The sequence below is a fragment of the Hippopotamus amphibius genome, chromosome 1 (genome assembly GCF_030028045.1).
Source record: "Hippopotamus amphibius kiboko isolate mHipAmp2 chromosome 1, mHipAmp2.hap2, whole genome shotgun sequence".
Classification (NCBI taxonomy): Eukaryota; Metazoa; Chordata; class Mammalia; order Artiodactyla; family Hippopotamidae; genus Hippopotamus; species Hippopotamus amphibius.
Genome location: NC_080186.1, coordinates 77,833,405 through 77,857,763, shown reverse-complemented (window position 1 = coordinate 77,857,763; position 24,359 = coordinate 77,833,405). Strand labels below are relative to the sequence as shown.

The 24,359-nt window shown below is 43.3% G+C and overlaps 1 protein-coding gene across 1 annotated transcript in view; it reads left to right on the top strand.

Moving 5' to 3' along the window:
- PDE4B (phosphodiesterase 4B) overlaps positions 1-24,359 on the top strand; it is a 124,213-nt gene that overhangs the window by 11,375 nt on the left and 88,479 nt on the right. Inside the window, exon 4 of the mRNA XM_057717196.1 lies at positions 8,652-8,701. Within this exon, the coding sequence (XP_057573179.1) occupies positions 8,652-8,701 (50 nt within the window). The remainder of the gene's footprint in view (positions 1-8,651; positions 8,702-24,359) is intronic.

Sequence of the window (24,359 nt, the reverse complement as noted above, 5' to 3'; positions counted from 1 at the left end):
ATAAGTGATGGCCACATTCATCTTGCTGAATCCAGAAACAGTGTCATACGTTGGAGTTTTCAGGTCTATCACCTCAGTTATCGTCGCTGTAACTGATACTTCTCACCGGCAGGCTGCCCCCACTCTCTGGACAAGGAAACAAAGCTCAGGGACGTTAAATGACGAGTGCAACAACAGCTCACTTCTGGAATGAACAGAGCCAGTCTTGAAACCTGGTATCCTGATTCTCTTATAGCGTTCTTTTGTAAGGAAAAGTCAGTTCTTCTCTCCTGGATTTGTCTTCCCTGTGAGTCTCCTTTACTAGTCACACAAAACACTTCTCTCTGACACTTCTGGTCACCAAATACGTGGAGGTTTCCCCCCCGCAACAACAAGCCAATGTCCAACGCCAGCTGGGCGTCCTCCACTTTAACTCAGTCCCGATACTCTCTGCCCAGAGATAGCATCAGATCCCACAGGTTAAGGACGCAGTCCCACAAGACTGCCCACCGCCCCCCTCCCCACGTCAGACACCCGTCGTCAGCTCAAGTTATCATCTTTGCTTCTGACCCACCAGCTGCAGATTCCAACACCACCCCCCTTAATTAATTTCATTAATTTGTCTGAGTGGCTCACAGAACCCAAGGAAACACTTACTCGTGTTTACCGGTTCATTAAAGGGTATGATAAAGCATATAGGTGAACCGCCAGATGAAGAGATACATAGGGCAAAGTCTGAGAGGGTCCCGAGTGCAGGAGTTTCTTGCCCGTAGCGTTGGGGTGCCTCACGCTCCTAGAAGCTCTCTGAACCCTGTATTATTAGGATTGATGGAGGCTTCTTCACATAGGTATGATCAATTATTAACTCCTTTCCTAGCTCCACTCTCTTCTCTGGAATATGAGAGAGAGGGCTGAAAATTCTAAGCTTCTAATCATGGCTTGGTGTTTCTGGTGACCAGCCCCCATCCAGGAGAAACCCAGGACCCCACCCAGAGGCACCTCATTAGAACAAAAGATGCTCCTAGTGCTTTTATTACTCGGGAAATTACAGGAAATTTTAGAAGCTCTGTGTCAGGAGGCAAGGGTAGAGAACCATATATGTATGTCCTACTATCTCACATCTTTCAATTTACTACACCTATTCAGTCTCCTGGGTTATGGGACGAAATCTCTGAAGACTTTGGGACAGAGTCGTTTAGGAAGAACTTATAGAATAACTGAAGGTTAGAGAGCCTGAGGCAGAGACATGAGCTAAGAGAGGGTTTCAGGAATTAAAATATGAAGAGTGAAACCCTGGACCAAGATGATGGAGGTGGGAATTGAGGAGGAAGGGGTTAATACGGATACTTTCCAAAGGCTTCTTTAGCATAGCAGGGCTCAAGGCCACTACACTGCACAGCTCCAGGGAGAAGAGCTGCCGCTGGTGATGTGGCGGGATGTTTTCAGTTACTGGATTGTTAGCATGGGCTCAGAGGTCCTTCCTCTGTTAAAGTATCGGGGAATTCAGCCTAACCCTGCTGATTACAGGCTGTCAGCTGAAGCTACTTTCTCGAGAATCAGACTTTTCCATCGCCTTGGGGGTTTTGAGCCACATAAACCTTCATAGTTGCCTTATACAGAGAGCCCTAAGACCTTAGTTGCCATAGAAAGAGCTCACCCAGAGCCAATCCTCACACTCTGGCTGAGGACCGCCCTCCAAATTATGGCCGTGTCACCTCTGGTCCAAACCACACTTAGAAAACATAATAGATCTCCAGCGGTAGTAGGATAGTTGCATCTAATGGTCATTCCCAAATCCATACCCATATTTGTACAGAGCTGATCCTCCTACTGAGTTCAAGTACTTGCTTAAAACCAACACCAACCAACATGTCCACCACTAGAGCTTCAACCAAGGCGCTGAGGTTGCCTCGGTCTCGCTCAGGCTGAGAAGTGAATGATGGAGCAGCCTGGCAGGGGCAGGTTGCAAAACTGAGGGTCCATTTAATGCACTCCATTTTATTCCTAGATAGGCAATACCCTCAAACAAATTAAGACCACTGAAGACAAGAACATCTCTCAGGAATTGATCCACCATGCTAAGAGCATTCCCCCTCCCACCCCAGCCCAGGTATTCACTTATCTCAACAACTGAAACTGTAAGGTTCATAGAACTCAGAATTTACTTTCTGGGATATTTGACTTGGGTTCCTGAGTGCCACTTGGTGCCTTGAAGGTAACATTTAAGCAATAATTATGTCCTTGGAATGGTTTTCATGAGACATCTGGATAGTGTGTTGTTTTATATGAAAAGGAACTCCCACATAGAACTATAGTTCTCATAAGTTAAGATTTCCATTATCTTTTGGCTTTTTGCTCAGCATAAAAGCAGTTCATTGTCTGTCTGAGCTTTACCACCCAAACAGTGAAAATCTCAAAGTTCCTATTGAGGTGATTTCCTTGCACTTCCCTGAAATGTTCTATTGAGGGATGCTTGATTGGGCTTGTATTTCTTGGCTTCAAATTAAAACCTATATTTCCTTTGTCCAAGGCATTTTGAAATGATGGCTTTCTTTTAGAGTTGTTAATTCAGATAAGCATCCCTAAAGCACTTACTGACTTTAAACAGACTGATCGAGAAATCACATGTGAATGAGAGTACCTCCATTGAGTAGTCTGATAACCAGGGAATAGAGATGGGAGCAAAGAGCTGTCCCCCATCATCCAGCTCCGTCACTAACATTGCACGTCACCCGTGGCTACCAGGAGATCATGTAACATCACAGTATTAACACTCTTCCGAGGCGTATCTAAATCAACATGTATGAAATCTTTGAGAGAGAATTAACAACCACTGAATTTTCTTTTTCAGTGTATATCTGAAATGTCTTTCATTGCTTTGTGTCCTTTGGCACGGGATTTAAATTAGCTGAGAATAATAAAATCTTGAGCATTCAGAGCTGGAAAGAACCTAGCCAAATTTCCTCAGAGTAAGGGAGGAAATATATGTAAAACCTCTCACACAGGAGCTGGCACATTGTAAATGAGCAGTAAATATTAGTTGCCGCCTGTTCTCCCCAAGTGAGGAAGAAACTGAGAAGTTCAGTGAGTTGCCCAGGGCTATATGGTGAGAAGGTGCCAGAACCAGGATTAGAATTCCTGTCTTCTGATTCATAGTCCAGCTCTTTTTCCACTGTGCTGCTCAGGGCTGGAAAGTATTAACCGCTGTGGCCATATTATCCTCCCTATTAAGATCACCATCTTTACGACCCAGGCGTAGAACTCATGATTCTTCCATAAGTTAGGGACCTTTGGACTCGTAATAGACAGCCAGTGCCACTTTCTTCTGGCATCCATCACAGTCTTCTAATTGGTATTCTCATGCCCCACAAGCAGTAATGCAGCACCCAGAGGTCATTCACTCATTTACATCGTATTGAGCTTCTTCTTTGTACCAGGTCTTGAGAAAAACTGGTGAACATTTATAAACGTAGTCCTTGCCTTTCCAAAGCTTACACACACAGCTACTTACCTGAATTAACAACTCTACATAAAAGTTGTATTTTCAAAATAACTCCTGGGACAAAGGAATTTATGTAAATTGTGTAATTTTTAAGAAGTCCCTGGGAGAATCAGGTGCTATGTGTCACTGTGCTATTAAAAAATATATTAATTTAATCAACACCTATTGACTACCTATATCATACCAAGTATTTTGCCAAGTCCAAGGTTGCGAAGATGAATGAGATGCAATCTTTCCTCGAGTTTCTCCCAGGCAGGTTGAGGAGACAGGTAAGAGAATGGGAATTTTAATGCAGTAAGAGCAGTGCGAGGGTGGGGCAAGCATAGAAAAGGACAGGTAGTGCAGTGACTACTCACAAGAGGGAAGCCTCCTCGGAGGGGGTGATGCTGGGGTGCAGTCCCAGAACATGTGAAAGAGTTTGCCACTTAAAGAGGAGGAAAAAAGTGGTCAGCTGAACAAAATAGATGCAAAAGGCCCAGCGACACAAGCATATTCTGTGTCTGAGGAACCGTGAGGAGTATGTAGAACTAAGACTATAAGGGAAGAGGAAGCGAGATAAAGCATTCATATGATATGTGGCTTCTCAAATCATTTTCACATCAGTGGTTCATTCAGTCAACAGCTTACCAAGATTTAGGGAGTTGCTGCTTTTCACGAGGCAAGTCGGTAGGTCCTGCAGAGGGCACGTGGAGAGGGGTGAGCACTGGACCCCACCGTGGATTACGGGTGAGGATGGTACCTGGTCATAGATTAGGGCTGGGGGTGGTCCATGGCTATGTGAGTTGTGACATGAGGAAATGACCCTGAAGGTACAAATAGAGTGCTACAGGAGATTAGAGGAAGCATCGTTTTTAGCTAGGAGAATGACATTTTGGGGAAGGAAGAAATTTTCCTCTTTCCTTCTAAGTTCTTCTGGCTGGTCTAAGGATTAAGTGGACGTGAGACAGGTTAATAGAAGAAAGTCAAACAGAAGTTCAATGACACGTATACGCGGGTGAGACCCAGGAAACCTGAGTAACTGGACAAAATGGCTGAAAGCCTCACCTTAAACACCACTTTCAGCTAAAAACGAGAGGATATTGCGGGGTAGGGGTTTGGGACTTGAAAAGGAAGGAAGGCAATTGACGTGGAAATGGAAAAGCAAATGTTTGGTAAATAAATGTGTGCTGGGCCGCGTGGAGACAGACCGTGGCGCACAGAGTGGAGTTTTAACAGGCAGGCTTTGCTAGCTTCCTCCCTGTCTACAGTACCTAGGTCGGGTCATACTATACTCATCTATGGCGATAGTTCCCTTCCTCTGTTTACATTCTATCAGGCTGTTAAGGCAAAGGTCCAAGTTTATTCATCAGTCTTCTGGGCCTTTTAAGCTTGAAATAATCCATAAGCCAGGAGCATTTTGGGGTAGCAAGGTTTCCTCCCCTACAACATTCTGTGGGGAAGATGGCATTTGACCTTTGAAGGTATGATTCCGATACTGGAGTTTTTTTATTTTTTCCCCACACATCCAAGCAGTTGTCTGACACCAGCTGAGGGTCCTATAATTCAACTCAGTTCTGACATTATTAACTTGGAGATAGCTTCAGATCCCATGGCTTAAGTGCTCAGTCCTACAAGACTGCCTGTCCCCCGCGCCCCGTCCCCTACTACACACACTGCAGACACCAGTGGTAAGCCTGGGTTCTCACCTGGGCTTCTGACACACTGGCTGTCGATTGGAGGCTCCCATGATCCCTTCCTTGGGTTCAATGAACTTGCTGGAGGGGCTCACAGAGCCCAGAGAAACATTTTACTTACTAGATCACTGGTTTATGATAAAAGGATATGACTCAGGAACAGCCAGATGGAAAAGATGCAGAGAGCAAAGCGGGGGTGGGCGGAGGAGGCGTGCAGAGCTTCCAAGCTCTCTGAGTGCATCACTCTCTCTGAATCTCCACGTGTTCATCAACCCAGTCTTTTTGAGTTTTTATGAAGGCTTTATTACAAAGGCATGATTGATTAAATCATTGGCCATTGGTGACTGAACTCAATATCCAGCCTGTCTCCCCTCCCCAGAGGTTTGGGGTGGGCCTAAGGTTCAAACTTTCTAATCACACGGTTGGGTCCCTGGGGGACCAATCCCCTCCTTAGGTTACCTAGTTGCTGGTCCAAAAGTCACCTCATTAACAAAGCAAAAGACACCCTGATTGCTTTCCTCACTTAGGAAACTCCAAGAATTTTAGGGGCTCTGTGCCAAAAATGGAGCCAAATACCAAATATATATATTTCTTATCATAAATTGCAATATTATCGAATGGAGGTGATATTTAAGTGCGAATTTGTGGGAGAAAACCTTCCTTCACAGAGGAATAGCCTGAGTAGTGTCAGGAAAGGAATAGCACATGTTCAAGGAGAAGGAAGTGATCAGGTTTGGCAAAGTATGAGTTAGTTCTTTCCCTCATTCATTCATTCACTCATTCATCCTTCCATTCAACAAGGACTTAACTTGTGCTTGGCATATAAAAGCATATGTTGAGGCCAAAGAGCAGACTTTGAATGCCAGGCTAAGAAAATTAAATTTCTCTTAATTTTTCTGAAAAACAGCCCTCAGTATTGGTGCAGGTGTTATCAGCAGATGGGATGCTTCAAAGAGAATGCACTTTGGATTCAGAAAGACTTAGCTTTGAATCCTGACCTTGCTGTTGTAAACCATGTGTGCTTCAGCATATTTCTTAACTTCTCTGAGCTTCAGTTTCCTTATCCTTAAAATGAGATGATAATACTCCCAATGGAAGCTAAGGAGTACCTAGCCCAGTGCCTACCAGAGAAAAGCACACATTGGATGGCAATTTCCCTTTGCTTGTCACCAAAGGAGAGCAGAATGCATGATCTTCAAATATGCCACTTTGGCACGTGGGTTATTTTGAGCTGAAGGCAGTCAAGACCCAGCAGACTCAAGGAAAATGTTTACCTTTCCCTTAACTACCTAGAATAATTTTAGTTGGGGGGGTCTGACTCAAAGAGAGACAGAGCTAATATCAGAGATAACTTTTATCTGAATGACCCATCTGTATGGCAGGGCAAACATCTAATTACAAATGGCCTGCTCTTCTTATCATTCAGTGAATGACCCTCCTAAGCTTTGAAGCCCTAGGTTCCTATTCCATTCCTTAGCTCAGGATGGCAGATGTCTCAACTGCTTGACTTGCTCTTGGGTCTCATATTCCTATGGGGCTCCCTTAAGTATGTAGTTAAATTTGTTTTTCTCTTGTTAATCTGTTTTATGTCAATTTAATTAATAGACCAACCAAAAGAACCTAGAAGGGTAGAGAAAATTTCCTCCCCTACATCACACATGAAAATTTCATGCCACAGAGAGAGTTTCAAAGTACCTTGCCTAGGGACTTCCCTGGTGGCACAGTGGTTAAGAATCTACCTGACAATGCAGGGGACACAGGTTCAAGCCCTGGTCCGGGAAGATCCCACATGCCACGGAGCAACTAAGCCCATGTGCCAGAACTACTGAGCCTGTGCTCTAGAGCCCGCAAACCACAACTACTGAGCCCATGTGCCACAACTACTGAAGCCCATGCACCTAGAGCCTGTGCTCTGCAACAAGAGAAGCCACCACACTGAGAAGCCTGCACACCGCAGTGAAGAGCAGCCCCCACTCTCCACAGCTAGGGAAAGCCCGCAGGCAGCAACGAAGACCCAAAGCAGCCAAAAATAAATAAATAAATAAAGTAATAAATAAATCTTTAAAAAAATAAAAATAAAAGTAACTTGCCTAGAATCACCCAGCTAGTAAATGAGTGATAAATATGAACCCTGTCCACCAGACCCTGCAACAATAAGACATTGTTACCTAGAAGCTATATTACACCTAAGAGACCAAAAATGGATTTGGAATACTTTAAACCTGGGAAAGTAATTTTGTGGCCACACCAGTAGAGAAACTCTTCCTTTTCAACCCCTTTGCAGGCCATTTAAAACTTGACTTTCTTCCCAAACTTGCCTGTGCATCAGAATTCACAGAGAAATAGAAAAATTACAGATTCTCACTCCTTGTCCCAGATACACTGAAATAGACCCTCCAGGGACGGGGAAGGGAATCATATTCTCAGTAGCTCCCCAAGCGATCAAACGGCATCCCTGTTTGAGACCCACTGGCCTGGAGGGCCACTCTCTTGCTCGCTGCTAATATCCTGCGGCTCTTCAGTGGGGCAGACAGCCCTCTATACCAGTGGTTCTGAAATGTGGCCCCCAGATCTGCAGTGTCAGCACCACACGGCAGTGGTTAGAAGTGCAAACTCTCAAGCCCACCCCCGGAGGACAGAATCAGAAACTCTGCAAGTAAGGTTCGGCCGTGTGTCTTAATAAGCTCTCCAGGTGATTCTACACACCCTAAAGTTTGAGGACCACTGCTCTATCCTGTTTCTGGCAGGCTCTCCAGCAAAGCACTGTGAATCCTGCAGAGTCTTGCAAGGTGTGAGAAGGATGGCAAGAGCGGCAAGAAAATCAGGGTTTTGTGGGGAGGGAATAAAAGAGATGAAGGAAGAAAGAAAAACAAGAAAGAAAACGAGAATGAACCCTAGTATTTGTGGCGCATGAGTTTGTCTGCTCCTTTCCTTTGACACGGGTTGAGCAGGCTTGCTTTGTGATGTAGAATAATGCCCAGTTCGACCATGAAAAGACCTTTCCATAAATTAAGCCACCTGGAGTACTGTTGCTAATGGCTATGTGATCTTTGGCAAGTGACTTCACCTCTCCAGGTCTCAGGTTTCTGAGGTGCAAAAATGGGAGGCCTGGACTGATTAATCTCCAAGGGCCTCTCTGACTGTAACTTTCTATAGCGCTGCCCAAAGGAGTTGGTCTCATTTCTAGCAAGTTCATAATCTTCTGAGGGCCTCCTGGGGCAGGGAAACTAAGACAGAAGGACTGGTTAGGGACCTGGATAAATGACTTTCTTCCTGGAGTGTTGAAGCATCTAGGAGACTATGCATCGGTAAATTCCAGGCCACCTGGATGTGAGAACTGCAGTTATGCACCCGAGTTACAGGAGCCTGCCTTCCGGAGATAGCATTATGTCACTTGATCGCTCATTCTGACCTGGAAAACTCCTCAGTTACCACGGGGGTGCAACGAGGGGTATTCATACAGAGACTCAGACCTTCTTTTCTCTCCCTCTCCACAGGAGGTCTCCAGCTGCTAGTCAGCCAGCTGTCTCCAGAGTCAACCTGCCAGGTAAGCCGTGTCGTAAAGGCTTATCTCCGTGTTTCAACATAATAAACGTGCCTCTTTTCCATGAACCTTTTGTTGAATAATAGCATTTGTTTGCACATCATGGCCCTCCACATGTGTCTCTTGGTGACTTTTTTCAAAGCAGACTGGAGCTTTACTTCACTCCATGTGCGCTAAATGAAAAGCAGCATTAAATAACTTTCCCACCCTGGGCATGCCTCAGCTTTCCGCATGTGATGGATGTGTGGTCATGCTGCTTCCCAGAACAAGAGCAGGAGTGCAGCTTTGACCTCAGCTTGCCAGCCCCATTCAACTGCAGGAGGGCTCACCTCAAAGGTCCCAGGTGCCCCCATGTTGGCCTGAGGGCCCGACAGTGAATGTTCGTGGTTTTCCTCTTAGCGTCAACTATACGTCCCGCTTGAACCTACATCCTCTCCAGGTGTGAAACCAAAGGCTCTTTCCAGGTCACAAATCATTTCTCTTGGAGGTCATCCAACTTTGTTCCTCAAAGGTGTTTTTTTTTTTTTTTTTCTTTTAGAGAAACCTAACCTCTCTCGCTCTCTCTTTTTTTTTTTTTTTGGTACTGTGCATATGCTTTTCATGTGGAGTTGAGAGCTGTGGAGAGTAAGGGCTACCTTGAAGGAACATCTTGGAGATGTGCTGAACATAAAATTCTTCTTGCCGTAAGATGCAACCAGTTAGATGACATTTTTAAAAGTGCAAAATGAAGTTTTTCCTCTTTAATCTGTCCCACTAGTATGACAGTGGACTTGAGTAGAACCACAGGAGAAACAAGTAAGATGAATTCATGCTGAGATCACCTAACACCTCGTGTGGCCTCATAGGCTTCTGTGTTTCCATCTAACACCTAGTGTTGCCTCACAGGTTTCTGTGTTTCTCTTCACTTTATTCTTATGATCTTCCTCGCTCAGATGTTGTGTTTTCTTGCTGATATAATGGCCATACATATAACAGAAATAATACAGAAGTCCAACTTTTAGAAGAAGAGAACAAAGGCAGTAAGTTCCATTGGCTCATTGGCTTTTGGACTATTTACGGTACGTGCATTAAAAAATATTTTTGTGAGAAAAATATTGAGAACAAGAATAAAAGTAAAGGAAGATATTAAGTAAAGTCATGTTTACCTCTAGAGCCCCATGATATGAAATAGAAGAAAATGGTATGCTATCCATGGATTTAAATACCTGAGGTGTGGATGTACTGTGTCCTTTAGAAGTTTTATAAAAAGAAACTAAATAACTAGAGTGTTTTAAAACATAGAACCGGTGTTACATACTGAGATCAAAGCGGGTAGTTTCGAAACTCCTGTCATTTCATCATCTTGGCCCACTTCTGAGTTACCACCCCTCCCATTTCTGTTAGCCAAATTTATTAAGATGCTTTTGACAGCAATTTGAATATTTAAACTATGTTTTCTTTTTCTTGTAATAAATACTGACAAACATTAGGAGAATATGTGATATTTATGGTTCTACAAATTAGCTCATTAGCCAAAGATGCTGTTGGAAAGATCATGTTGTGATTATTGGCACAGTAACTACAGCTTGGCAACTAGAGAGTCTTTTGCTAAATTCTTTTAAAACAATGGAGCGAAGAAATGACAATACCACTTAGGCAATTTGTTTTTCTCTGTCTTTGTGGCAAACTACAAAAATTCTGACTTTTCGTTGGTGAGAGAATGTAGCGATACCAATTATTACGTAATTACAGGTTTCAAAACCTTCTTAACGCTTAACCACAGTCAAAAAAGGAAGGAGGACACACACATCCTGTGTTTTGTTCTTATTATCAGCTTAAATAAGTCAGGCAGATTTTTCCTGTTATTTTAATATTTATCAACGTATGACAAAGAGGTGCATTTAAATAGAAACTTTAAAGGGGAATGAAAAATAAGTGGCTCACAGCACACAAAAAAATTGAAAGCTGGGGTGCTGCTTTAAAAAATGATTTATCATGATAATGAGATCAGGTTTTCATTTATTAGCACTGATGCTGAACTCATGTATTTCAATTGAAATCTAAGATAAAAGATATAAGAAACCACAATAATTTAAACAGATTTAACAGCAACCAAGTTTGTTGAGAAAGCCTGGCTGACTTAGGTAACTGTATTCTTTAATAAAAAGTAAGTTTAAGAGAGAGACAGTAAAAAAAAAAGAGAGACAGAGAAAAGCCAGAGGAAAGCTTTTTTTTTAACTATTTTTAAAATGCATCTAAATGAAGGAAATGCAATTCATTTTAATAGCTAATTGTCAAAAACCATAGTTAAATTGGTATATTTGCTCTTGCAAATTGATCAGTCACTGAAAAAAATCATGAGGGAAATCAAAGTAGACTCTCGGTCTGCAGTATCCTTCTCCTCACTGTTTAACCAAGCTTATTCTTTTTAGGTGCCATGCTACAACACAAAATTCCCTCTTCTGCAAAGGCATCCAATGTTTTTTAAAAAATCAATGTAATTGCTCCCTTTTTTGTGCTATGGAAAGAATTCCATTCTACAATATACTACACTTTGTGGCTTCTATGTCTATTCCATTGGAGCGCCTTGCAGGCAGGGACTGTCTGTACCTTATCCATCTCTTTGTCATTTTGGATGCTTTTGCATAGTTATTTTCACATAGTAGGAAGATAGGTAAATGTTCAATTGAGCAGAAGAGCCACGTATAGTTTGGGGACTTTATCTTAAGGAAAATGCTCGTAAGTTAAATTTTAATAATGAGTCAATATTTTATCTCCATGACTATGAAAAGCTATGTATGTTAAAATATCAGTTACTGCATTGAAATTGAAAAAAGTTCAAAACACACTCTATAACTGCACTGTCTGAATCTATATATTAGTATGGTCATATAGGTTTTGAACAAAAAAAGTTAAATCTAAAAAGTTGGTATTTTGTACTTTAAATAGGAAAGCCAGAGAAAATTAATAGAGGATTTAAAACCCAGAAAATATAGCAGTGTGGAAATCATGTTCTCTCACATTAAGGAGAAAATGTAATAAGTCCTCCTGGGGGTGTTGAAAATGTTAATCTGTCTGGAGTTTGACAAGCACCTCGATTTTTATCACATTTTGCCTTTTCACAAGCATGAATTTCAGGGCTTCTCTACATGATGCATAAGGATTGGAACAGAAAGGGAAAAAAAATAGAATTGAAAAAAGAACACTCCAAAACAAGGCAGGAACTTGAAAATTTATCAAGGAACTTGGGTTTTGTTATCTATACATGTTCAAAATGGAAAACTGAAGTAATTCTCAGAATTTCAGGCCCCCAAATTATTTCCAACAGAAAAAAAAAAAGATAATTGAGAAAGACCAGTGTGTGTGTGTATGTGTGTGTGTGTGTAGAATAATTGTCCCACTTTTTGCACCCAGACCATCCCTTGCTTTTGCATGCATTTCAGTAGTGATCATGGATGTGTCATAAAAGTAAGAATTTACTGAAAAGATAATTAGCAAGTGTTCACTACCTTTATAAAATGACGCTTTGCTTTGCAAAGGATTAGAGAAGTATTCCTTTTAATGGCCAGCCCTTCCGAGTGTTATAAATGTGACTTGATTTTTAATAATACGTATTATATGTGGAGCATTTCAGCAGCCAAATCAATGTGTAAGGTGGAATATTCTAATTTTCTTCTTCCAAAGTTTACTAGTAAACATATTGAGCAGGAACATCACCCATGTAAGAGATCAGATGTTTTGAAGAAAAACCCCCAAGGCCATGAGTCATCAGAAATGACAGCAAACCATGTCACAAAGATGACTAGAGAATTGCCTTGAGGACTTCAGGCTAGACTGCTGCAGACCCGAAGTCTCTCTCAGCCTGGGTAACCATAGCCTCAGCACATGATGGTTTCCAACACCAGTCAATTAGATGTATTTCAAGAAAATCCTGTGTATGAAGAAATAGGATGAGATAATATAGGGCTTTCCAGTAAGTCTGAAATAGGTTGGCCTAAGTGAGAAACAGACTTAATTAATATTTTTTACTGCTCTTGGGAATCCATTTCTTCTAATACGTGTCCTCTAGGTCATTCTGGGGAGGAAATGGCTTTTTACGGGTTGATGAAACAGAAGAGACTTTCTCCTAAGCCTGTTTCTCAGTGTGAGTTCCTCCCATGTCTTTGCTTGATTAGGAATATCCTTCTGGAGGTTCGTGTGGGTGTGTCAGACACAGGGTCTATTCGAGGAGCAAACAAGAGGCTCAGTGAGTTACCTTGGATCTTAAGAAATTCAGAAAAGTCACGACCTTAATTTAGTTCTCATTCTTTGCCAGAGCAGCCAGAGCCTAGGCTGAGAGATGGGCTGTGTGTGCACCAGTTAGGGGGCTCTCTGAGAACCACAGCGATGGCCTGAGATCTGATCTGAGTCAGATGACTGGAAATGAAGCCCAGCACAAGCAGAACATTTGCTCGGTTTTCACATTAAGCAAGAACTGTCAAGCAGGGTTACAACACTTATGAACAAATGCTAATAAAATCAATCTTGTTACCAAAGGCTGTGGCCACTCACAAAAAAGGAGAAATTGGAGGGAATTACAAACTAAAAGAAAAACAAAAGAAAGAAAGAAAGAGAGAGAGAGAAAGAAAGAAAGAGAAAGAAGGAAAGAAAGAGAAAGAAAAAGAAAGAGGAGGAAGGAAGGAAAGACTGAAAGGGAGGAAAGGGAAAAAAGAAAAAACTAAAAATATCAGATTATTTTTCCTTTGTTCTGAATGCTGTGTGGCCTGAATTATTGGGATAATTGCCTTAATTATTCACTTTGAATATTTAGGCAGTCCGCATACAGAATGACAGGGCAGATGCACTAGGAAAGCCCTAGTCATTCGGAGAATAATTTCCCAAACAGTTGTTTTATAAGAATTGCTTTTGTCTAAATTAGCCCTCCTGTGTTAGTTTACTTCAGAGTATCAACATTCAGCTATTTATATGGATTTGCAATTATTCTATATGTGTCTAAAAGTAGGTAAGGGTGAGTTGCAAAAAAAAAAAAAAAAAAAAACACATTGTCAACTAAAGTGTGAATACTTCAAATGTTACCCTTGAGCAAACATTACCAAAAATAATACCCTGGTCATTGATGGCTATTCCACTAGTTGGAAATTAATTTCTAAATTTAGTGTGAATGTTTCTTCGTATTAAATGGAACTGATGAGACCCTTAGCATCTCATCTCTCACTTGCTGCCTAAAGACTGGAGTTCGTTCCACCTCGATTCCACTTCGTGTTTTTGTACTGCTGAGAAACACCAACCACCCACCCCCCTCCCTGAAAGTTGGAATCATGCATGTTAGTAAGTATTTCAGTTATGCTATTGACGTCAATGGAGTCATTAAATAGATTGCTGGCCCTCCCAGAGGCAAATCACTGCCAGGGACCTAGATACAGACACGTTTTTTTGCAAAGACAACCATCAGGTTTTGCTATAGCAGTGAGCCAGAGAAAGGGAAAAGTTTATACTGTAGCAGACCTATCTCCAAACACAGTTTCTTTCTTTCTTTGGCGTCTTAGTTCCGGGCTTTCTTTCTCTTTGGTTACACTAGGCTCAGACAAATGCCTAGATATTGTTGCCTGAAGGTTTTGTGTGCAAAAGCATCTCCTGTCATTGAGACCCTAAAGGGAGACACCCCACTTTTAGAAGCGTGTCTCACCTTTAGCTCCGCACAGCCCATCCTGATGTTTATTTGGTGACATCAATTATCAGGCAAATGACTATTGTCTACCCATAGGACCGTGCCTGATCGTTTCCTGCACACGCGCATGCATGCACGCACACACGCAATTTTGTCCTTTCTGCTGCTTCCATGTGGCTTCTAGCTGCAGCGCCTCATCTGTGAATCAACCTTTATGCAGCGTGCACTGTGCTGTGGCGCTGGGGCTCTAAAGCAAAGGGTGGAGGAGGAGGCTGGGAAGATTCACTTCTCTCAGCTGCCTCGTCTGCAGAGCCCCACAGGAGGCAGGAGGCTGCCCGTGAGCCTGTGTCCTCCCAAACCCCAGCTGCTGCCTGCCTCGGGCCTGGTCATGCAGCTCCCAGGCGTGTCAGCGAGAGCCCTTCAGGAAACATCTGTCTCTTTCTCGGTATTCTTGAGAGCTCTATTTACCTGGACAGCCCCAGGAGTCAGAGCCAAACCTTCCCCTCACACCTGGACTCTTCTACCTCGCCCCTCCCAGGCTCAGAGTCAGGGAACCACCTGGAGCCGACAGCTTTCTTCATACCCGGTTGTCAGAATCCACCATGTTGGCTCAGCACCCATCTCCCTGCCTCACCCTGTCCCTTTCCCCCCTGCACTCCTTTTCAGTAAGTGTGTACACACTTTTCGTTAAGTAGCTACAGAAATGCCAGACATCCCGCCACCGTTAGTAGCCCCTTTGGGTTCATCTGGAGGCCCAGACCCATCCCCCTCCACCACTGCTTCTTTTCCCGTATTCCTGGCGTTGAGTGGCTCTTCACCACGTTTTATCTCTCTCTGCGCCTCCCCCAGACAATTCTTGTAGTCATTTCCTTGAATCTTACCCCCTCCTTCAGTTTAGCGCTTCAATTTCCCTTCCTAAGCCATCGTGGTGGCCCTCCAACTTGATTTACTGACCGCAGTCTTTCCCTGCTTCAATCCACCTTCTATTCTAGTACTAGAATTATTCTTTTAAAACCCCGTTATGTTGTTTTCCGAGTTGGTTAACCTTTATCTTGGGGATAAGATCCTTACTTTGTACCAGGTATGCAAAGTCTTTCAGAATTTTGCTTCTGATTCCTTCTTTGTCCTCATTTCCCCCTTTAACCCCTGCCCCCGTGCACAGCTGGTGGCTGAGCTGCACTGAACATACTGTCTCTCAGATACGCCGGCCCCTCTTGCCTTCCTGCCTTTGTACATGCTGTTCCCTCTGCCTGGGCTGCCCTTTCCCCAAAATGTCATTCACATATTCAGCTCAGGGATTTCCTTACACTGTCACGGTGAATGAGTTCTTTATAACCCCTGATTATTGGACTCTAGAGTTGATATTAAACTGAATATAGAGTCTCAGTCCAGGGCATGGTATATAGTATATGCTTAGTAAATACTAGTTCCTTTACCCATTCCTACCTGGAAAGTGCTTATCTTAACTATCTCAAAATCTCAATTATTGCACTTGTCACATTATGCTGTAATCATTATTTAATTTTCTTCTCTTCTAAACTGAGTGTCCCAAATCAAGTATGAATCCTCTTGTTTTATCTCTCCAATTTATAGCATAAGATCTGGAACACAGTAGATGCTCAATAAATGTTTATGGAATGAACAAAGACAAACAAGGAAATGCTCATTCCTGAATCAGAAAGGATTGTAAAGGAGCTGAAGTTCATAATTGGCTTTGTTCAGGCTGACCTAAATATCTTCTAGCTCTCAGGCATGTGCCCAATGCCAGCATCCCTGGCTAATCTTGACAACAGGTGATTTCGCCTCACTCAAAGTGAAGTCTCTATTATCCATCACTTCAGCAAGAAGTGACAGTGTTAAAAGAAATGGAAAAAAATGAAAACAACTGAATGTGACTTGTTTCTCACACTATACTGTGTTCTTCATGTCTAGCACAGAGCCTGGCACAAAGTTGGTACTCAGCATATTGAATGGTATTGGCTTGGGATCATGGGTCAACCCTTTAGACAAGTTACTTCCCTGAGACTTGGTTTTCTTATCTGGAAAATGGGTATTTTAATATTCTATTCATAAAACTGCTGGAAGGACTAAATGAGAACAGTTATGTATAGGGATTAACAGTGAAGACTCTGGAACCAGACTGCCTCTCTCAAATCCTCACTCCATCACTGTGTGAACTTGGGACAATGTCCCAATTGCCTCCTCTATAAAACTGGGAAGGAAATCGTCCATATCTCATATGTGGTTGTAAGAATTATATATAAACACATATAAAACACTTAGAAAGTGTTGATGTTAGTACCGATATTATTAGTGTTATACAACACACTTCCCACAGCACCCAGCACAAAGCAGATGGTCAGCATGTGACAGGTGAGAGCCCAGGCCTGCTGGCATCAGTAGGGACCAAAAACAAGCCTTGTTGAGATCTTTCTAGAAGGTTCTGATCAACTTCTCTTTCATAGTAATACAATCTAGAAGGCAATCTTTTATTGAAAGATTCTTTCCCCCTGAGACTGTGTAAATCTGATCATATGGAAATAGATTTAGAGCTGAAGATAGGATTCTCCAGGACATACAGTGGGAAAAGCTAAGGGAGCTGTGGGCAGAATGGAGCTGTTACCAAATGTAATAGAACACGACACAAGTATGACTCCTCTTAAAAACAGCCTGCAGAGAAGACGGTCCACATAGCATTCTGATAAGCTGGATCTTAGTTATGTGAGAGTTTTCTTTTGCATAAACCTGAGAGGCACTTCACTTTATAGGATAGAATAATTACACAACCCATTGTGGTTTTATGTAAATACCATGTTCACGGCTGGGCACACAGCTACACGGGTGCAGGTTCTTCGACCAACAGAGCTCAGCAGGGAGCAGCAGCACAAGCTGGTGCAGAGCCTCCCTTTGGAGAGAAGACAGAGCCTATCGCAGAGTCAGCATCAGAGAGGGCTTTGTTTATGCCTCTCTCAGTACCCCCTCGCCCGCCTACCCTCTCCTCTCCTCTTTACTGGGAGGGAGGGAGATGCGAAGGAGCTCAGGGTAACCTAGAAAAGGATGAAAGTGGACTTTGGGAGATGAAAGAGGAAGGAAGAGGACCATCTAAGTTCCCTTTTCTCCCTCCCGCATCCCCAGGACCACGTGATGCCAGGCGGGTAGGGTGAATCCAGCTTGCTAGCTTCTCATCAACCCCTGGCCAGCACTTTACGGAGTTGCCTCCTCCAGAGCTGTTCTCGGAAACCAGGAGCGTTTCGGGGAACAGCCCTTTCACCAGAGAGAAGAGAAACAAAGCAGGGACTGTGCCTTAGAAATAGAGAACAGGCAACAGAACTCACTGGATCTTTGTCCTGGTTTATTGTCTTGACTTACTCCCAGCCAGAGCTATGGACATGGACCAAAAGTGAGCTCTCGGTGGATTGTGTACTTTTCCCACCCCCTCTTTGACTGTGTCCTAGGAGCGAGCTGGGGCCATGGCGATTGTCCAGCTCATTTGATCCGTGGAGGCAGCCAGGTCAGATAATGCAGCCTTTGCCCCTGTCCCTCAGTTACTCTTTGGGCTTCACATTCCTAGGGTCTCGTCTGGCTAGAGCTGCTTGTCTGGTCCACTGGATCGTTTCCAGCCCCGCACATGCCTGCCTCTGATTGCAGGAGAGGAACTCCTGTTATGTGCCAGGCACTGTGCTCGGCTCTCTGCAGACATTATTTTCTCACCTAATTCTCCCAACTGAACTGTTTTGCGGATGTTATTGTCCTTGTTTCACAGATTTAGAAAAGGAGGCTCAGTGGCTATATGGGGCTTACTCAAGACAACACAGTTAGTAAGTGATCAAGTCAGAACGGCAACCTAGATCTGTGTTTCCTGGAAACCCATGCTCTCCCCTCTAGTCTAAACCACGCTGTCCTGGCCTCCCCACTCTGTAAACCTTGGATATTATAACGAACGGAAAGCGGCTGGTGAGAATTTCACAACAGGAGAGCAACCAAAGGAACTGAGTTATCTGCAGCCTCAATAAGTACTGTGTAATAGAGAATTTCCCTTAATTCCTTTGTCATCTATCCCTTTCATTGTAATGTGTAAGGCTTGAGAGAAACAACTCATATATGCCCATTATTCGTTTATTCAATAAACATTTATTGGATGCCTGCTGTAATGAGACACTGTACTAGACACTGGGGATACCATGATGAAGAGAATGAATTCAGACCCTGACCTTGTGGAGCTTCTGCCCAGGAAACATTAAATGAATAAATACATGATTTTGCATTCAATCATTGTAATGGAAAAAAATACAGAATGCTATACTATTGCCTCATTTTTTCACCTGTGAAAGTGGAAGCAATACTAGTTCTTCCCATAAGGATTGTTATAAAATTTAAATGTTATTGTAAGTAAAGCATTTAGAACATTGCCTACCACCTAGTATTATTTACTGTCTGCTCTAATTACCATTGTCATTGGTTATGGTTGGGATTAAAGTAGATTAGGGGACAGGGAAGCCCTTTGTAAATAAATAACTTGAACCTGAGACCTAAAGTTCCCGAGTAGGAGCTGGGTGGGTGGAGACAGTGACTAACGCCTAAAAGGTGCTACAGTCAGAGACCTGGATTGAGAGAGGGACGGTGAGGGGCAAGGCCAGAGAGGTTCAGAGAGGCCAGATGGGACAGAACATTTGTAAGCCGTGGTTGAACATGTAGCTTTTGTTCTAAATCCAGTTGGGGAGCCACTGAAGGATTTTGAGAAGGAGATTGACATGATCTGATTCGAACTTTAGATACAGCACTTCCTGAGCCACAGGTCTGGGTTCCCCACACTTCCTATATGCTCCCCAGCACATGGGCTTTCTCTACCAAGATACGCAGCACCTGCCCCTCTGTCCACATGCACAGTTAAGAAGGCAAGCTCAGAAATCAGACTACCTGAGTTTAGTTCTGGTTCTATTCCTTTCTTTCTGTATGACTGTAGGTAGGTAATTCAATGTCTCCGGGCCTTGGTCTCCTCATCTGTACAATGGGAAAAATAATAGGACCTTTGGCCTAGGATACTATAGTTAAGAGAGCTAAATGAGTTTCTGTAAAGTGTCTGGAACAATGGCTGGCACTCAGAAAGCACTAAATAAATGCTAATACTCTTAATATGTCATAACTGACTATTTTGTTGATTCCTTACGCCATTAGCTGTAAGCTCGGTGCCTGGCACAGGACAGGTGCTCAAAGATCTACTGAAAAAAAGAATTAACAATGAAAGAGAGGTAGTGCAATGAATTGTAAGTATGAGGAGAGAAATGTGGCTATTCTACTCATGGAAAAATGGACTTCCTTGAGTCGGGGTGGATTCTAATAAGGAGGAGCTTGCTTATGGGGGATAGAGAAACTGTATGACTTTGTGACTGTTCCCCCGGCTGTTCCAGCTTTGGGGAACTTGAAACAATGTCCACGGGACAAAACTTTGTTTCAGAATCTAGACTGCCATCTGCACAAAAAGAAAATTGGGCTCATGAAAGAGCCTTTTCATTTTCCTGGGCTATGTGACTGTCTCTCTGAAAGCAAAGGCAAGGCTGACCCTCCGGAGCTCTCTGTGTGCTGGTTTCAGAAGGACTGTCCCACCAAAGAGCCAGTCATCCTACTGAGAACTTGACACTATGATTTCCTTTTCATCCCTGCATTGCTAATAGGGCCTCAAGCTAACAGAGGTTCAGTTCTAGAAAGTCAACACACACCTTAAGTGTGGTGCATACGTCCCGGGAGAGGCTTTTCACCTGTTTGTACAGCTGGGCAGTCTTAGGCCCTCAGCTCCTTTAACATCTCCCTGCAGAGTACCTGCCCGGACAAACAATGAGTCCTTCAGCTCTCTAAACGTGCCAGCTAAATGCCACGTACGTGCATGCACGTGCATGCTGGTTTGTTACTTTCTTATCCTAGGGGAAAATAAGGGTTCTTCTCATGCTTTTTGTCAACACAATGGGCCTCTGTCCTCACTGACCTTGTTTTCCAATATTTCTTCCTCTCCTCACAGGTTTGACCAGCCTGTCTCTCTTCACCCTCAGATCATTTCTAGGTCTCCCTCTGATTTACCCCTCTCTCCACTCCCCTCACACTTCCAAACAACTCTCCCTGCAGTCCTTTTTTTTTTTTGGGGGGGGGGCATGCCTTGAGGCTTGTGGGATCTTAATTCTCCCACCAGGGATGGAACCCATACCCCTACAGTGGAAGCTTGGAGTCCTAACCACTGGACTGCCCGGGAATTCCCCAGTCCTCTTAATCAAAGTTACCTATGGAAAGCCTCCTGCAATTCGTCCTACCTAGTGTCATAATTGCCTTCTAATTATATCGGACTACACATGTCCTATGTTGCTTTTCTTTTTTTTTTAATTAGTTTATTTATTGGCTGTGTTGGGTCTTGGTTGCTGCGCACGGGCTTTCTCTAGTTGCTGTGAGTGGGGGCTACCCTTCGTTGTGTTGTGCAGGCTTCTCATTGAGGTGACTTCTCTGTTGCAGAGCATGGGCTCTAGGCACATAGGCTTCCATAGTTGCCGCACGTGGGCTCAGTAGTTGTGGCACACGGGCTTAGTTGCTCTGCGGCACATGAGATCTTCCCAGACCAGGGCTCGAACCCGTGTCTCCTGCATCGGCAGGTGGATTCTTAACCACTGTGCCACCAGGGAAGTCCCCTGTGTTGCTTTTTAAAAGCATTATAATTCTTTAGGCCATGGGCTTAGGTTCCTTCTACATCATTCATCCATTTTTTCAGATTTTTGTGTATTCCTTATGCTAATTTTTTTTTATTATGGCCTGTCACCGAGGCAGGGGGGAGGGGAAGTACTAATGTGAATAAGATGTAGAACCTGATCTTGTTTGTGCACCATGTGGAAATAAGATTCTAAGAAAAAGCTGTATGAAGATTTGTTCCATATCAGTGCGGATTCTCCAGAGAAGCAGAACCAGTGGGTGACTCTATACATACACACATATACATATGTATGTACATATGCATATGAATATATGATTTATTTTGAGTATTTGGCTCATGTAGTTGTGGGAGCTGGCAACTTCGAAATCCACAGAGAACACTGGAGACTCAGGCAAGAGTTAATGCTGCAATATTGAGGCAGAATCTGTCCTTTACTGAGAAACCTCATTTTGGGGGCTCTTAAGACCTTCCCCTGATTAGATGAGGCCCACCAACATTATGAGAGGTAATCTCTTTTACTTGAAATCTGCTGATTGTAGATGTTAACCACATCTACAAAATGCCTACAGCAGCATCTATATCAGTGTGGATTAAATAGCTAGGTGCTAGGCAAATTGACACATAAAACTAATCATCCCAAGGACCAAGCAACAAAAATCCCGTATTGGGAATCAGACCAGAATCATGCCCAGGTCTACTACAAATAAAGTATGTAGGATTCAGGAAAATAAAAATCTTTATGTTTCTTCTGATTAATCGAGACTTTTCTTCTAAACACAGGAAAATAACCATTCCTCTCAGGTCACAGAATTGTTTTGAAAACCGTATGATAGTTTGAAAGCCCAGAAGTCCCAAGTGGTGGGATTCTGAGCCGGGGCAGTGCCCAAGCAGTGGCAGCATGCCACCTCAACGTTGGTGACACCACATCACCATTCTCCTCATCGTTCTCTCTCCTGAGTGGTTGTGAGAGAAAAGAGAAAATCTTGGGCTTCACAAGATGTACAAGAATGCCAGTCAGCTTGTGCCCCATGTCTGGAGACCACAACCAATGATCTTAGACTTAAGAGGGAGAAATTTCTCAAAAGGAGGTTAATGTTGGCCTGAAATTTCTCAGGGTGATGGGAGTGGAGGAGTGAGGTGGGAATCCTCCTTATGTATATTACTTATTTCCACCAAATGGGGTTTGAAACATTCATATCCTCTTACACAGTTTGGAAATTTGAATATCAACCCTGTTCTCCAGGTCATTCTTGGGACTCCTTCCTTCTCAATGGTGAATTTGAAGACTTCCTCATCTCCATTTCCCCTCTGGGTCTTGCACTCCTGGCACTGAGAAAGCATGTATTCAGAGCTGAGTCCTCCAGCCCCTGGACTGAGCACTTTTGCACCAGGCAACTCTCCACACCCTGTTCACAGGCTGTGTTCACTAGGGTTCCAAGTGGTTGCTCTCACCTCTGTATCTCAGTAAGATCCCCAGGTATTGTAATCCTAAGGCACGTGCCTGGTCTGGAATACCTCAGACCTGTGATCCTGCCTTCAAGGTGCAATTTCCTCCTAACTCTCATTTATGTTTTGATAAAGAATTGCTCTCAGCATATTATTTAACTGTTGATCATTTCTGGAGTTTAAAGAATTAGCATCTCACCAGGTTCTTTTCTCCCATATCTTACCTTTCCTTCAGGTCTTGAGTAACTTGTTTTATTCAAGTTCTAGAAACACTTACCTCTGCCTCCTCTTTTTCTGCAGCAGTGGAATGGGCTCCTTCTTTTCTATTTCCTAAATTTTGTTGGAGGAATTACTTACTACCGCCCCCCACCCCTGACTCCTCAAGCTTCCGTGGAGGGAATCCACTCCAGCCTTTGACAGAGAACGGTCTTTCTTCACCATTCTGTGCTACCAGGGCAGAAAGCAAAAGGGTGGAATTTGTAAGAGAGATGTTTGTGTCCATGCCCCGTTAGTGATTTGGCAGAAAGTAGAAGGGGTTTCTCTGGGAAGTGGCTCATTCTGCCTTCCCCTGCTGGAAGCGCATTTGTCTAGATAGATGTACAAGGTTTAGCTTGAGATTCTTTCAATCAGCAGAAGAGTGGACTCAGTCAATTCTGAGATTTTTCTGCATTAGGAGTACCTATGATAGAATAGTGGTTTGATCAATTAGTTTCAGCTCTACACCGCCCCCAAAGTGTGTTTCCAAAGAGCTCTTCGAAGAGCATTTGTTTCAATTACAAGGCGTGGGGGAGAAGTATTAACATGCTATTAGACCCCTACAAACTACCATGTTTGCTATTAGGAACTCTGCATATGAGATCTCTTTTCTTCATCAGCAGCCCCTTATAGAATCCATATTATTACTCCTTTTTTTTAATCAATGAAGTGATGCCTTAGTGAGGATAACTAGTAGCATAATTGCACTCAATTAGTAAGTAACAAAGCTAGGATTTGAACCCTGGCTTTTTGGACTCCCAAACCTATATACTTGGCACTAGCCCTCTGTGATGTCAGGTGATGTACCTCTGGTGATGGCTACACAGGTACTTGCCTTAAAGGTACATACTCCCTGCATTTGGTGTTTACATCTGCTGCTTTAATCACGTTCAACTTTCTCTGGACAATACCCTCTTGTTCCTGTGGTACATTTAATCCACGCCGTTCTTTGGATTCTAGAACGAGAGAAAATCTAAAGGAATAAGTGATGCAAGCCCTTGTCTCCCCTCAGGGAAATCACTGAGCCAGTGGAGAGGTGACAGTGTCTTCCTCGGTTCTAGGAGTAAGTCCTCTTCAGTGAAAGGTATTTCTTTTGGATATTGAGTAAGACATCCTGGTAGGGAGAGGAGGCAAGGGAGACATTTTAGGACAGAGCAGAGTAGTGGGGCACTTATCTCCAGAGCATTCCTCACCCCCAGGAAGATATCCCTGGCCTCTGACATTACAAGAGCGAGAGTTTGATTTCAGATCTGTAGTGAAACTGGGGCACGCCTCACTTGAACACGAGGAGGCAGCTGTCCAATTCTAGGCTGGCTCTGGAAAGTCCCGTTTTGAATAATTTGCTTCTTATGGTGTTTTGTTCAACTTCCCTACCTCAAATGAAACTGTGTGACTTAAATGAAAGAGCACTGGGCTGGAACTCAGGAAACTGAGTTTTAGTACTGGTACCAACCAGGTGTGTGACCTGAGGTAAATCTTTGAACCTCAGACTTAGTCATCTTTATTTTGAATTATTTTGAGTCTTTGAGTCTAGAATCCAATCTTACAGAGCCTTTAAACTTCCAGAATGGCTCCTGGCCCAGAAATGGTGGTGTGTGCGTTTTGGGATGGATCATTTTTTTCTC